The sequence below is a fragment of the Trachypithecus francoisi genome, unplaced genomic scaffold, assembly GCF_009764315.1.
Source record: "Trachypithecus francoisi isolate TF-2019V2 unplaced genomic scaffold, Tfra_2.0 Lachesis_group15, whole genome shotgun sequence".
Taxonomy (NCBI): Eukaryota; Metazoa; Chordata; class Mammalia; order Primates; family Cercopithecidae; genus Trachypithecus; species Trachypithecus francoisi.
The window spans coordinates 45,300,383-45,317,450 of record NW_022681460.1 but is presented as its reverse complement, the minus strand read 5'-3'; the positions used below and the strand labels follow the sequence as shown (position 1 = coordinate 45,317,450).

At 33.2% G+C, this 17,068-nt stretch overlaps 1 protein-coding gene across 4 annotated transcripts in view; it reads right to left on the bottom strand.

Annotated features, from left to right (window-relative positions):
• Nucleotides 1-17,068, bottom strand: part of GRIK2 (glutamate ionotropic receptor kainate type subunit 2) — a 716,255-nt gene that overhangs the window by 467,761 nt on the left and 231,426 nt on the right. For all 4 annotated transcript variants that reach the window (XM_033234701.1, XM_033234699.1, XM_033234702.1 and 1 more), the window contains 2 exons: nt 7,827-7,994; nt 2,999-3,256 (listed from right to left, as the gene is read on the bottom strand). In XM_033234701.1, coding sequence (XP_033090592.1) covers nt 2,999-3,256; nt 7,827-7,994 — 426 coding nt within the window. The remainder of the gene's footprint in view (nt 1-2,998; nt 3,257-7,826; nt 7,995-17,068) is intronic.

The following is a 17,068-nucleotide window of genomic DNA, read 5'->3' as shown; positions in this document are numbered from 1 at the left end:
ATATTAAATAATCAAAAAGACTCAAGTTCTCAAAAATGCTGTAAAGTAAGAGGCAACAATTGGTCAGTTACAAGTGCAATTATCCCACTGCAAATAGTATTAAAAAGATGAGTAATTACATGTCCCTCAATAGGGATTAGAAGCTCAAGAAGGGCTGGGCCTTTGTTTCCTTTGGCAGCATATAATTCCTTTCATGGCATATAACTCTCCCTGGCATGTATCAGTTGATAATCGAAATTCATTGAATTAAATGTTGCATAAAATGTAACAGCAATATGTTTTATTCTTCAGAGGATTTCAAGACATATTTATTCTATGAATAATTCTGTAACAACTCTAAGTTAGCATTACCACTTAAATAATCAGGCCTTTCAAATATCCAAGTATCTATGTCACCTTCAAAGCCAAGGGAGTGGCAAAGTTCCCTTTAAATAGTAACTAGTAACTAAATAGTAAGCATTTTAATAAATTTAATTTGAGGTCAGGACTCCATTATATGTATGTAATCAACTAGCTGTACATATGTCCCTATTTATATTTGCCTCAATGATATAATTGAGAATATAATTTAAAGCACGGATAGATCAATTACGTGAGGCTGTATTTTACCAAACTATTGTAGGACCTGATTGCAAATCCCATTATCTATTTAGTGAATCACTTAAGAACCACATGTATTAAATAAAAATGCCACACATGTGCATGTGCATACACATAGGATAGTGAAGAAAGGTAATATGACTATAGACATTTTGAATACTTGTCAATTTTCTTCCTCCTATGAGTTTAAGGACGATAATAAATACAAAATATCACATGTATGATATACATATCTGTGTGCATGGACGTAGGTATATAATGTATCCATTATGAGGATATATGATGTTTGGACCACCTATACATGAATTACGTCAGGAAAGAATGGAGAAGTAAACAATCCACAGATTAACAATGCACATGTATCTACATTTACATATTTCTGTAGATGACCATCCCTAAACATAAGTGGACCAACTTGAAACAGAGGAGCCCTTGGATCATTTTATTACACATACTCACAGAAATCATTCATATAGAACCTGACATTCAAAATTTAGAACACAGAACTTTACCAATGACAAAGAAGTAATGATTTAGGAAGAAAGCAATATAATAAATTTAATAGGTTTAATTTGAGCTAAAAGACATATCAAACATTTTTAAGGACTCTTAATGATGTATTCCTAATTTTTAATTATTTATAAATATTTCACATTTTTAAATAAGAAAACAAAATTACTCTAATTTGTATCTAGATGCATTTCACTCTTTCTTATCTAAATGAAAATGTTTTTGAAATTATTTTCTGTTTTTTTTAATCCTGTAGCTCCCACTTTCCTATTCCTTTGAGAGTTCTCTGTCAATTTGCAGATGATCAATTTTATTGGCAAATGGGCAAATTTGCCAATAAAATTGGACAAAAAATGGGCAATAAAAATGGGCAAATTTCTGCATAGAATAAGTAAATTTCTGCATGCATGAATAAAATGTGCTCCTGGCATCTTTTGAGAGAATTTAAATTCAAATGAAATTCAATCTCAATGTAATTATGAAAGTGTAGTCAAGTGTCCTGAAATAAAATGTTTTTATGTTCTAATTTAAAGAGCACTGTTTATATTGTTGATAAGCATCTTAAAGTAAAATTAATTATCACTCTATAGTAAGCAAAATAGTATGCAGCTGCTTCACCAGTGTAACTTCCAATGAAAATTAAAATTTCATTTTTATTGTTACTTTCTTGTATTTCTCTGAGACTTGTTTTTAACTGATAACTCAAGATAACCATTTGTATGCAAAAATAATAAAATGCATTAACACAAGAAAGCACGCAACCTGTAGTTAGCAAATATTAAAATATTCCTTTAACTCACTGAAATAAATATCATTTAGTAAATTCTATTTTCTAAGTCTCTAAATGACATCTACACAAAAGCAGTTCCACAAACCTGAATGTTTCAGTGAATATTACATTGTTCCACATATGAGTAAAAACTTTTCAAACCTTAATATACCTTATAAAGTCTGTTACATTTTATATGCATTCTTTGCACATAAACAGCCAGATAAAATAGTGAGGCACAATTCTGAATCTCTTGGCAAGTTTCACTGACTCATTACAAGGCCTTGTCTTGAGAAACTACCCTAGCAAAAACTTCACTGCAGAAAAATTCTTTGAATAAGTATTTCAGAATGGGCCTGGTGGCTCACACCTGTAATCCCAGAAGTTTGGGAGGCCAAGGCGGGTGGATCATTTGAGGTCAGGAGTTCGAGACCAGCCTGGCCAACATGGTGAAACCCTGACTCCACTAAAAATACAAAAATTAGCCAGAAGTGATGGTATATACCTGTAATCCCAGCTACTTGGGAAGCTGAGGCAGGAGAATCGCTTGAACCTGGGAGGCAGAGGTTGCAGTAAGCTGAGATCTCACCCTTGCATGCCAGCCTGGGTGACAGAGCGAGACTCTGTCTCTCTCTCTATATATATATATAGACACACACACACACACACGTAATATTCAATATGATCTAAATTGTTAGACCATATTGTTTTTGAATACATGGATTCTTACTTTTTACATGATTGGAATTCTAAATACATATATAAATGTGTGTATGTGTATGTGTGTGTGTGTGCGTGTGTCTATCTATCTGTCTATCTATCTATTTATCTATAATATTGTGTACTATATCTGTCCTTCATCCAACCTACCAAACTAGCTGGTCTTTCACAGGAATTAAAAAAATGCTTATTTTACAAATACAGAGAAGTATTCAATATAGGTATTCTTTGTTTGGATATGTGAAATTAGGGTTGGTGTTTGATTCTGTCTTTCTACCCGCTAGTTTAATTTTCAAAAATCAAAACAAAACATATAAGAATACAATAAGAACCTGGAATGCGCTTCAGAAAATTATCCATATTTAAAGCATAACTCCAAAAGCTACTGATTTTTCTTACCAGTGCTGTCATCATACACAACCGTGACGGTTTTCCACTTGAAAAACTGCACCAGGTCTAAAATGGCACGGCTGAGTGAAGAGAAGTCTGGGTAGAGACTGACATAGAAGGAATCTTTGTTGTCTGACACCTGGTGCTTCCAGCGGGTCTGTATGTGGGGAACTCCCAGAGCATTGCAGATGGACTGCACCGCGTTTGCTGATGAGCTGTGTGAAGGCCCGAAGATGGCAGCCACCCCAAGAGACAGCTGATCACAGGCTGAAGAGGAGACAAAGGTCTGTCAATAATGAGAGGAGAGATGCCAGTATGCCAGCAGATACATTATTATTTTAAACCCAAAGGTATCATCCTCAAGAAAGATTTGTGTTTTAGAAAAATATTTATCTACTTTTCACTAATTTAAAATTTTGTCCGACTCTGAACATTTTCCATTTGTTACAAGGGAATTAACTAACCCAGATGCCTGCAGCTCAATGTTCAAATAATTCTATAAATAATGCCAGGGGAGGGAGAGAGAGAAGGAGAGAGAGGATGAATACTTTTTTTTAATTTAAGGGGGCAGTGCTTGTTTTGGAAGACTAGTTTATATGAGGGGAATGAGGGAATAGTGCAGCTTCTCAAATTCACTGAACAGCTTTTACATTTTCCATTTCTTAATCAAAAGCCACATGGTTCTCCCTTTACCCGTACATTTAATTATGCTCACACACAGCTGAATATTTCCATATATCTGATGATACAGGTCAGGTTATGCGAACACTCAGCCACACAAAACCTGCTATAGCTCTTAGAGAGTGATTTCATATGGATCAGTCTCATTGAGTAGAAAAACAACAAAGTCATTAGACAAGTATTCAGTCATCTTTATATATTTGGATTTGGATGCTATAAGTGTTTTCTATTACTCTAAACTATTTTTTAAAGTTTGTATTTTCTCACAGAAAATTTTATTCATATCAATAATAACCACAGTAATTAAGAAAGGCGTGAACAAACTAGAGGGTATTCAGATTAAAATAGACTATGCCGTGACCTGAACTTTCTATAAGGCATATTGACACAAATAGCGAGCTTGGGCCTAGAAAGTGAGTCATTATTGAGAACACAAAAGTTATCTTTAAATATTTGAAGACCTGGCATGTGAAAGAAGCTTAAGTTTGTTTCGCTTGACAGGCAAAGGGGAATTAGAAAAAATAGAAGCTTCTCCTGAATTTTTACCCAATTATTTATTTATTTATTTCTTATTTACTTTTTTGAGATAGAGTCTCAGTCTGTCTCCCAGGCTTGAGTGCAGTGGTGCGATCTTGGCTCACTGTGACCTCTGCCTCCTGAGTAGCTGGGACTATAGGCACATGCCACCACGCCTGGGTAATTTTTTTGTATTTTTAGTAGAGACAGGGTTTCAACGCGTCAGCCAGGATGGTCTCGATCTCCTGACCTTGTGGTCCACCCGCCTCAGCCTCCCAAAGTGCTGGGATTACAGGCGTGAGCCACCACACCTGGCTTCTTATTATTTTTAATTCTAAATATGGCCTCATGCCATGGTTCACACCTGTAATCCTAGCACTTTGGGAGGCCAATGCAGCAAGCTTGCTTGAGACTAGGAATTCGAGACCTGCCTGGGCAACATAGTGAGACCTCCTCTCTACTAAAACTAAAACAAAAACTACAAAAAAAAAAAAAAAAAAATGCAGCTGGGCATGGTACTGTGTGCCTGTAGTCCGAGCTACTTGGGAGGCCGAGGTGGGAGGAGCATTTGAGCCTGGGACACTGAGGTTGCAGTGGGCATGATGGTGCCACTGCTGGCCTACCTGGGTGCCAGACCAAAACTGTGTATCAAAAAGAAAAGAAAAAGTAAAACATGTTCAAAAATGAAATAGTCTTCCCCAAGAGGCAATGGTTTGCCCATCACTGCAAATATTTAAAGGACAGAGAAGGATTGTTATTGAGCTTTAGGCATAAAGTAGGTGTTCAGACTCAATTCCTCCAAAATGGATAGTTTATAACTCTACTGTGTGAAAATTTCAGCTATTTTCCTTCAGTTTTCTGCATAAAATGTAATATTATAGGTGACTTAAGCATGGAAATATTTAATAATTAAGTAAATTATTGTCAGGAAAAAACACTTGTTTAAATATTCTTAAAAAATCAATATGATCTAAATAAATTGTTTTTAAATACATGGATTCTTACTTTCTAAATAACTCATGGAATTCTCAATTAGTATAAATGGTGGCTAGACTTCAGAATTTTTCACTCAACGTGAGATTTTAATTAATACATATTGAAGATAAATGATCTTTCTTTACTAGGTTTGTGACAAATCACAAACCAAGAAAAGCTAAAAACACTGAATTAGGTTATTTAGAATGTTTCTAAGTGTGTTTCAAGCAAGATTAGAGCTTTCAGTTATCAGAAGAGTTATTTAAAAATCTATAATTCAAACAATAATTCAAGCTCTAATACATCAATTTATTAATTGAGCAGAACAAGATTACCTATTAAAACTGTAACAGAAAAAGTAGATTAAATGTCAAACTGTAACATCTCATTTCTTATTATTTTATTGCATTGGATAAATAACTACATTTTTAAAATATCTAACTTAATAAGTTATTTTATAACTCATCAATAACAATATTACCAATATCTACATTTCTTGATAAAGTTAAAAAAACATATTGGCTCTCTCTGCTATATTATGTTTTTATATATTGCTGTGTCCTCCAAGCAGTAATAACTCAACAACTCAACAAACAAGAGATTCAGAAGACAAAATCCAAACCATGACATTCACAAAGAAAGTTACTCATACACTTATTTGAGCTTTTCCTAGCTTCAAGCCAAAGTGAAATGATGGATTTGATTCCCAGTGAGTTTTTATTGGGTAACAAAGCTTGTAAATTTCTTATAATATTTTAATCAAACCACATGACTTTATCACTTCATAATTTTGCTAGGGCATTCTCAGGATAGTACTCTGCTGTGAGAAAATCCGAACCTATGTTTTTTTATGCTGTTCATTTGAAACCACCGTTAAGAAATCTACTAATATTTTATCTATACTGCACTCATACTCCATATTCTTTGATTGAAATGTTTTCATTAGAGGCAGAACTTCTTTTTCCTAATGGAAACAATCATGAACTATGCCACTAATCAAATGTAATAGTCTTGACTTAATGATTTATTTTGCAATTATGATGACAAATGTAATATTTCACAGTTACCTTTAACCTTTTTCTCAGTCTTCAAAACCTTTCATCACCTGACATAGTTCTGAAATGTGGAAACTTATTTGTATTCATAAAGATATGAATTCAAAGGGCATGCAAAATATGGCTTTGATAAACACTAGTTAGCTGCTAGGGGAAAAGAAGGATACTTTCATCTCGAGAAATATTGTACCTTGTCAGTTACATTAATATTAATAAGCTTAAAAAAACTCCACTAACCTGGAATTATAAATAATTATGTACTTTTCCATCAATATAAGGTAGCTACAGTAAAACCATATTAACATTACAGAAAGGCAAATATTGTTTAAAAATATAATGTTAGAACAAATGCTTTGTAAGCCTTTTCCTTTGAGAAAAATCTTTATTATAAAATTTAATTCCTATTATACAAATGCTAACTATGCAAAAGAAAAGATCACCTACTATAAGATCATCTACATATACAAGAAAAGATGGCGGGGCGCGGTGGCTCAAGCCTGTAATGCCAGCACTTTGGGAGGACGAGACAGGTGGATCACGAGGTCAGGAGATCGAGACCATCCTGGCTAACACTGTGAAACCCCGTCTCTACTAAAAAATACAAAATACTAGCCGGGTGTGGTGGCGGGCGTCTGTAGTCGCAGCTACTCGGGAGGCTGAGGCAGGAGAATGGCGTAAAGCCGGGAGACGGAGCTTGCAGTGAGCTGAGATCAGGCCACTGCACTCCAGCCTGGGCAACAGAGTGAGACTCCGTCTCAAAAAAAAAAAAAAAAAAAAAGGAAAAAGAAAAGATTACCCCCATAAGACTATAAGACTATAGAAACACCTCTCAAACACATTTACTGCTGACAGCCATTTAAAATAAATGCTTTAATAATAGTTTTCTCTATTGCCTTCCTTCATATATAAATATTAAATTTTTATTCCACAAAATTATTTTTTCTTTTTAAATTCCTTTCTACATTTTTGACATTTAAAACAGTTATAATACAGAAATAAAATTCATAAAGTATTCTAATTATGTCCTTATATAATTCAGTTTTTACATCATCAGCCATTTATTTTCAGTTACAAAAAGAAATATTAGATGATTAAAATATGAGCATGGAATATACACAAACTAATGGTTGCTTAAAATTTTCCAATTAAGTTTCAATATATACTGACATTTTGAAGTCATTTAGAACCACATAGCTTTCAAGGTAGCCAATGAGTTGAGACCATAGTAATAATATAATGGGATTGACAGATAATGCAAATAAAGACGTAAGACTGGATTGCAAAATTGGTAAAATCCACTGATACAAATTTTATTTTTGTGGGTTCTTAAAAATAGGAATGCTTCAATAAGACAGAAGGATCAATAGAAAAAAAAAAAACAATTTCACTAACAGATGTAATTGTATTTCATGCTATAAGCACATTTTTTGCAATAGGTAATTATACCACTTTATCTTCTCTGATAAAATGTATGTGAATTTTGAAAATAAATCTTTGCATGCAAATATTCCTAACAACTTATTAACTATATGTTAAAAATAAAAAATATCTTAAGAATACCTAGAAATTTGAATTCCAGAAAACAAAGGTTTTAATAATCTATCAATTACCTTTCTTGGATGCTTCAAAACTATCATAAAGGTTTATCTTCTGGGTATCATAGGTAAGGGTAGTATTGGGTAGCAATGTTCTGTTTCTGTTAATTGTATTCACAGCAAATCTGAATGCAAGTTCCTCAGCTCCCATTGGGCCAGATTCCACATATTCAAAAATACCACCTGGCAAAAAGAAAGAGAATAATCATCATTTTTACAAGAATAAACATAATTTTTATAAGATAAAGAAAATATCAGAAGTTTTCTGTACTGTTATATATGTGCATGTGCATTTGTGTGTGTGTGAGTGTGTGTGTGTGTATGAGAGAGACAAAGAGAGAGAGAGAGACAGAGAAAGAAAGAGAGACAGAGAGAGAGGGAGAGACTTAAGTACATGGAGGTTGTGCTTACTTTATGAACTTTGGGATATTCTCTTTCAGCCACAGCCATACTGGTAAAATTGCCTTAGTATTGCTGCCAAAATTTAACATGATTTTGACTTTTTTTCTTTAGTTATTACTTATTTTAGGGCCTAGGTATAGAGAGGTCTTGACGTAAGTACTGAAATTTATCCCCCCCAAAATTTGTAAACAGTCCTAGAATAATCAGTCCTCTTCATTGATATATATTATAAAATTAAGCATAGAAAAAACGTGTGTTAAATGTTGTCTCCATTCAGAAATCAAAATTCTTTTGCATAACTTTTTTTTTTTTTTCTTTTTTGAGACAGAGTCTCTCAGTTGCCCAGGCTGGAGTGCAGAGGCGCATTCACAGCCCACTGCAGCCTTGACCTCCTTTGTTTCCGGTGATCCTCTCACCTCAGCCTCCCAAGTAGTCAAGACTACAGGCATGTGCCATCATGTCCAGCTAATTTTTGTATTTTTTGTATCCATAGTGAGGGTTTCACTACGGTGCACAGGCTAGTCTCAGACTCCTGGGCTCAAGCGGTCTGCCTGCCTTGGCCTCCCAAATTGTTGGGATTTACAGGAGTGAGCCGCTGTGCCCGGTGGCACAATTTTTATGGCATTTATTGTGTTCAAAGCCCAAATTATTTGCAAATTTCAGCATCTTATTTGTGAGAAAAGAGAGTGAGCATTTTGCTAGTTGTTTTATTCTAAGTCCCTTTTAAGAAGACACTTGACATTTATGAAGGATGCCTCTCCAAAACAACGCAACTCCTTTAATCAAAGAATAAAACCGTAGTATATAATTTTGGCCATAAAATATAGAATATAATTTTAAAATATGTCCCTTCAATTTGTGACCTTCCACCAGCTGTGTCTCATTCCAGTCTCCTCACTCTTGTCACAGCCTTCCTTCTCTCTAATATCACTGCTCTCTCATTAGCTGGGAGTGACCAAACTGAGGCTTTTGTCTCCATAAGAATCATTGTTGGTTTGGAGAGTGAAATAAAAGGCGGAGCACCTGATTCCTAACCCCTCCAACCTCTGTCCTTAGGAAACTAGTACTTTAAAAACGCAGAACATTTATCTTTATTCCTTTCAAATTTCACACTATGTACTCAGTACAGTCATTCATAAATTAGACTTTCTTGAATAAGCCTATTTATTCCACATCTAGCAATTCATGCCTCATCAAAGATATTTTGACAGATGAGTGTCAGGTGACTATACTATTAGCAAACTACCTATTATAAATTAGTAAGAAGTTGTAATGTAACAATCCCTCAAACTATGAGGAGTTAGGACTCAGAATAGACTAGAGGGGTGAGGCAAATTTATATTCAGGAAGAAGAGAAAATATTATTATTTGATACCATATTCATTTGAAATATTTCTCTTATTCTGGATTTTAACCAACTTGATGGTGTAGTTACTAAAATAATCAACTTGTGAAATAGCACTCAATATATCTGAAGTCTTTAGTGACTTATGTTAAGCAAAAGGATAATAATTATATGTGTCTAATGAGTATAAAGAACCAACCTAGATTCCTTCTGTGTATGTGGAGAAGAACAGTGGTATTCTTCTTTACTCTTTACTTTTATATAAAACATTTATTTGGAGCTAGACTGGGGTTACATTCTGGCTTTGCCAATGCCTTCTGTATAATTTTGGGCAGTTGCTTAAAACCTCAGTCTGAGCTGCCTCATCTCTTAAAAAAAGAATGACAAGGAGGCTACTGCATAGAATTGTAATAAAGAATAAATGTTAGCACATACAAAACAGAGTGGCTATCACAGAGTAAGCGCTCAACAAGTTTTGAGGTCACAATGAATCTTCAAAGCCATCCAAAATAGCATTTATTTTACAGGAATTACCCCTTTGGTCACATAGCTATCAAGATCACATAGCTATCAAGATTACATAGCTATCAAGTGATAGAGCCACCAGTAAAATCTACTCATGCCTGACTTCAAAACCCTTGCTTGTTCCACTACAAACTAGTAGTTTTCTGCAAAATTTCAGTCAGGCAATATACACAAAACTTCCTAAAATGTGAGGTAAGATGACTTAATAAGATATAACTAAAAATATAAGATCTTACATATGAAACAAAAATAATTGACTAATTGTAAGGTACTTGTAAAGTTAAGTAGGAATAAAGAAGCAATTATAGAAATGCAAGCCTTAAGTGGTTTCTTATTGGCAAATAAAATAAAAAACTGAATCTTCTTTTTTTTTCAGTTCAAAATGGTAGTTTCTATGTGATAACAGTATGCAATAAAGATATATTTTATAATATTGGATTAATATTTTACTCAATTATAATATTGAATCAACATTTGATGATAGTGAATTAAAACTTTCTTATTATCACTTTAAAATAAATAATTCAAATTCCACTTTTTTTTTTTTTTTTTGAGATGGAGTCTCACTCTGTCACCCAGGCTGGAGTACAGTGGCACAATCTAGGCTCACTGTAACCTCCACCTCCCAGGTTCAAGCAATTCTCCAGCCTTGACCTGCCAAGTAGCTGGGATTATAGGCACCTGCCACCATGCCCAGCTAATTTTTGTGTTTTTAGTAGGGATAGGGTTTCATCATACTGGTCAGGCTAGTCTCGAACTCCTGACCTCAGGTGATCCTCCCACCTCAGCCTCCCAAAGTGCTGGGATTACAGGTGTGAGCCACCACTCCTGGCCTCAAATTCCACTTTAAGTTTACATATTTATCACCAGTTTGAATGTTTAAAGAATTTTTTTATTTCCTTAGGGTAACCCATGTTCTACCTTAAATTAAAAAATAATTAAATTTTATTAATCCAAAGCCAAAGTTTAAAATTTTGTATATAATAAACAAAAACATCCAGATAATGCAACCTTTTAAGACAAAATATAACCACCCAACAATGTTAACTCGAGAAAAGAGATAAATCCTGAATAGCGTATTACCCCTGATATGTGGAAGGAGGTGAAAAAAATCTAGTAGAGAATTGGTTTCCAAATAAAGTTGGATTGGTGTTACAAACTGTTAAGGAGAAAGAACTTTTTAAATTCTATTTAAAAATTTGGAAAGTCTTACTATCATCCAACTTAGTATAATCACCATACTATATAGTGTAAATGCAATTGATAATTATTTTTATTTAAAAATAATTTTTTAGAAAACAAAATAATGAGACTTTATTAAGATAAAAATCACAAATGAACAGCAAATGCTATATATAAGAGAAGGGAGTTCCACTAAAGTCAGGTAAAAGATAAAATGTCTACAATATCCACTTTTCTTTAATATTTATTTTCATTTCATAACATATAGAGATACAAATTTGTTTTGCCAAATATGTTTGACTATAATAATGAAAATACCAAAATTGAAAGAAGTTATCACCAAGAAGCCTCCACTAAAACAAATACTAACTAAACCAAGTTCTATAGGCAGATTATTGATCACAGAGGAAGCCACTACATTGCTTAAACATGTGAAGTATAAGAGAAAATACAAACACATGGGTGAATATCAATAAATTTGGACTACAAAAAGAAAGAATAGGAATGACTAATGAAGTTTATATTTAGAATTAAAGTGCATGGCAACTATAACTTAAAAAAAGCAAAAAAATGCACAAATAGAATTACAGTATTTTAATGTTTTAGCAGTATTTAGAGAAAGATAATACAATAACTGTTTGAACACAGTAATTCAAGAATGCATTTTGAATTCTAGGACAAAGACTAAACAACAGAATAGTATCTGATAAAAATTAATAGAGAAAAATAGATAAGTAGAATAAAACACAGCATCCATAAACAGTTTTCCATCTATATAGAAAACAATATTAAAGTGATAATGCTGCAGTTCTAATAAAAAGAGATTGTATTTTCAATAAATATTTCTGGATCAAGTAGATAATTATATAAAAGTTATTTCAATCATACATTGAAATGTGACATTAAAATAATAAAGTTGTTACAAAAAGCTTAGCTAAGAAAAGATTTTCTAAAAGAAAACAAAAAGTGTTGCTCATAAAGGTAAAAATGTGACATATTAGACACTCTTTAAATTAAGAACTTCCTCATCAAAGACACACTCAACATACACACTCAACACAGACACACACATATGTGTATATGTGTGCCATAAACAAATGAGGACAAACACACACACACACATATATATATAAATATATGATATGTTCTTTATATCCTTTAAGTAGAATTAGTGGATTCACACATATATACACACATTTAGTGGATAGATTCACTTGTGTGTGTGTGTGAGAGAGAGAGAGACAGAGAGAGTGAGAAAGACTCCTCTCTTAAAAATCTACAAAAAAACAAAATGGCAGTCAAACCAATAGAAATATGAGTAGAAAATTTGAACAAGCATTCCCCAAAACATAAATTGAAATGGACAATGTACATATAAAAAAAAGTGATCAATTTCATGGTATTCTGGAGAATGAAAACTTAGACCACAACACAAAACAATTGTGTATACACCAGCATGGCTAAAAGGAAAAAGACAAATTGGCTCAATCTACATTGAAAGTTGAGTGTCTGAATCTTCTACCACTGAAAATACATAAACTCTGTGACAGAAATTTCACTCTGGGATAGCTGATAAACAGAAATCCGTACATATGTTCATCAAAACACATCTCCAAGGACATTCATAACAACATGGAAGACCTGCATCAATAAAGAACTACATGCAACAACATGAGATGAATCTCACAAAAAAATGATTCAGTGAAAGAAGCTAAACACGAAAGAATACTGCTGTATGATTTCATTTTTCAAAAAGTTCAGAAAATGATAGTGGTGGGAATAGTGGTAAGAAAAGAGCATGATGTGCTTTTGAGATGCTGGTGATGATCTGTTTTTAATCTGAGTGCTTGGATACATATTACTAGAACTTTACTCGTATCGTGGGCGCACTTTACACAGATCATTCTTTAATAAAATTTTACTTTTATTTATTTATTTATTTATTTTGAGACGAAGTCTCGCTCTGTCGCCCAGGCTGGAGTGTAGTGGCTGGATCCTGGCTCACTGCAAGCTCCGTCTCCCGGGTTCACGCCATTCTCCTGCCTCAGCCTCCCGAGTAGCTGGGACTACAGGCGCCCGCCACCTCGCCCAGCTAGTTTTTTGTATTTTTTAGTAGAGACGGGGTTTCACCGTGTTAGCCAGGATGGTCTCGATTTCCTGACCTTGTGATCCGCCCGTCTCGGCCTCCCAAAGTGCTGAGATTACAGGCTTGAGCCACCGCGCCCGGCCTAAAATTTTACTCTTAAAATACAATTGTATAAAAGTGCTAAGACCATTCTAAGTTTGCTAACACAAGCAGTAAAAATATTACTAAATGTAGCTTCAATATTTGCAAAACAACTGTGCATCAAACGTAACTAAAGACAAACAGGAAAACATATGAAAGTATATTAATTAAATATAATACATTTAAAAAGAACAATAATATATTCAATAAATAAAAGAACTAGCTACTGAAAACATAACTCCAGTAGAAAAATTGACAAAGAGCATAAGTAGATAATATTCATAGATAACAAATGCAAATAACCACTAAATGTAAGAAAATGCTCAAAAATAGGAAAAGGGAAAGGTTAATTAAAACAAGGAGATAGAATCTTTATGAATCAAATGTGTTGAAGTGTAAGAAAAAGCGCAGTTGAACAGAAAAATAAATCGACACAAACTTTATTGAAATCCTTTTTCAAATCTATCAAGCTTTAAAAATATCACATAATTGAATGCACTAATTCTACTTATAGGATATAACCTTAAGGAAAATGTCACTGATTTAGCTGCAAGGATGTTCACTTCTTTATTTATAAGAACACAATAATTCGAAATTTCCTAAGTATACAATGGTAAAAGACTTTTTACAGAAGCTATGGTAGATATAATAAAATACTATATATTTAGTTATGTTTAAATTATTCTATAGAAGGTATTTGATGACAAAATGCTTTACAAGTAGTTATAATATGCCCTTATGCATAACAATGTATTAACCTTGGTTCATTTTAGATGATAGACATTTGATTAATTTTGAATTTCTGATTTTTTGCTTATTTGTATAATTTAAACAGCTAACAGTGGACATATGTCAATCTTGTTATTTAAAAAATGAATAAAATATTATTCAAAATGAAGCTAGAAATAGTAAAGAGTAGCAGAAAAACAGGACAGTAAAAGGAGAAAACAAAATTTCAGGGTGTTTGTGCCTTTGCTTCATTTATAATGAGAAAGACTTAACATATTTATATGCAGAGGGAAAGAACCAATAGGAAGAGAAAGCTAAAAGGTAGAAAAGAGAAGCCATTAGTGATGGAGTCAGGTGTCTCAGGAGCAAGAGAGGATCAAATCCAAAGCGTGGCAAACAGGCTAAGCCTAGGGGAGGAGGACACCTTATTCACTCCAGCAAGAAGCAATTATCTGTAATCTGCAGATGTGGAGATGGGCAGGAAATCAAGGGCATATATATTTTATGTATTTTCTTTATAAAGTGAAATATAAGGCTCTATATATTTGATTTTCTGAGGAAGAAATCAGCTGTTTTTTATAATTTTAAAAGAATGCCTTTGATTTTAAAATTGCTATTACAAAATTGAATGGCAAATCATTTTTTCTACCTGTTCATGAACCTGCAAAAGGATAACTGTTTGCATGATTTTAAACAAGACATTTTTCTTTCCTATGACTTGAAAAAATAATATCCATTTTGCACTGGGAATCTTCTATAAAACTGTTTGTTCCTAGAATTATTCCTTTTATTATGAAGTGTCAGGATTGTATGTAGCATTTCATAAGCATGTGATCCATGAAGAGAGAATTGCTCTCCTAAGAGTTCATAAATCATGTTTGATGGATAAAATACATCTCAGAATAACAAAGGACACTTAAGACCTATATGATCTTAAAGAAGCATCTCAGTAATCAATAATTATGTGCTCTCTCTAGACTTACACCAAAATTCACCCAGTTTCACATTTTCAAGAGTCTAGAGACTCCTATGTAGCTGTCATCTAATTCCTTATACTCTATACAACACAAGCAAAATGTACTGCTTTCTCATAGTTACCTTGAACTTTTCAGGTTCCAAAAATCATCTAAGATAATCATTCTCACAGCTTTATCATTGTTTTATTTCTTAATTCAGGAAGGGCCATCATATCTCACATAACTTCTGTATCAAACCATAAAATGCCCGCAATTCTTTTTCCAAGGTTATATTAAAAGCTAACAGTTCTCAACACTATAAAAGGCTTGTTAAAAGAAAAAATAAAGAGAGGAGAATACCTTTCTTTTCCATGGGCGTAATTGCCCTCTTTTGTTTTGTAGATATAGGAAACCAAATGTCAAGGGATCCCTAGTTTACACAGAACACTCAGTGCTGAAACTTCGCATCACAGTCTCTGACTCACAAAAGAACATCACTACTCAAGACTTGAAATAAAAGATTTATTAGTCAACTGCTAAAGCCTAGTCAATGCCTTTCTCTTTTAAATCAATTTTAACTACTACTGAGGAGTGTATGACTCATAAACCCATGACGGATGTACCAACCAACATCACATCTAACCTCTGAGACTTTTCAAATAAATCTTACTTTAAAGTGAGTACAATCTGTGTTTTATAGACTTTAATTTAATAAAGAAATTGATGTTCTAAATGGCACACCATCTGTTGTCCTCCCAAAAGATATGTTGATTTTCTCAATCAAATGTTATACTAATCTTATTTTCTGTGTAAACAATTGCAAAAGGTGTCCTCTCCATTTTAATTTTGTACAACTCATTATCTAAAGGACTAAATCATCAAGTTTCTTTAATTTTTATACAATATAATGCCAAAGGACAATGTTACATTGGTCTTTGGCTATTAAATGACATCCCCTGGATATTAAATGACATTAGGGAATTATTTTTTTCTCCTTAGGAAAAGTAATGATATAGTGGTTATATAAGAAAATATTCTGACTCTTAGGAGATAAAGTCTTTAGTTATGAAAGAAGTGTCATAAACACAAAACTGGAAAAATATTAGCAATTGTTTTATCAAAGTGCTTATGAGTGTTTATTATACTATTATTTGAACTTTTCTGTATGTTTAAAAATTCAAAATAAAAATTTGGGAGTAAAAGAAAATGGACAAGAAGAAATAAAACCCCAATACTCATTTTGTTCTTAATGCATGTTTCTAACAGACCTCTCAAAATGACCATTACATTAACCTGCAAATATTTACATGTACTATGCACTAAAATTGCACTATTATCCTGAATGCAAAAGATGGAGTCTAAGAATCATACAATCAATAAATCATCTGGTCTATCCATCATTCAGATACATAGATTACCTTTATTACTACACATTGGCCTCCAGGAATGACAAACTTATCATCTGAAGCAGTCCCTCACCTCTCTGGAGAGCTCCAGTACAAAGGTCTCCCATATTTTCATCCATCATCTATTTTTCTAAAGTTTTTAATCATATCTTTTTATTGGGATACATTTAAGCCCAACTTTCACATGATTATCTTCCAGAAACAGATTTCATCTTCCTACTGCATTTCTTACATCTAGCCTAACACTTTGAAATTGTTTAACTGTTTGTCACATGACTAATCTGATCCTTTCATTTTTCTAGTTTTTTTTTATCTGAACACAGCCCTGTGTACCCACAGCTCAATGTTATATTCCAAGTGTATCCAAGCAAAGCAAATTATGAGAGAGTGGCCAGCTCCATAAGCTAATGTATTACAGATAAAATGAATAGTGGATTTTTTTTAACAGTATAGTATCACACTGCTCATTCATCTTAAACTTATTG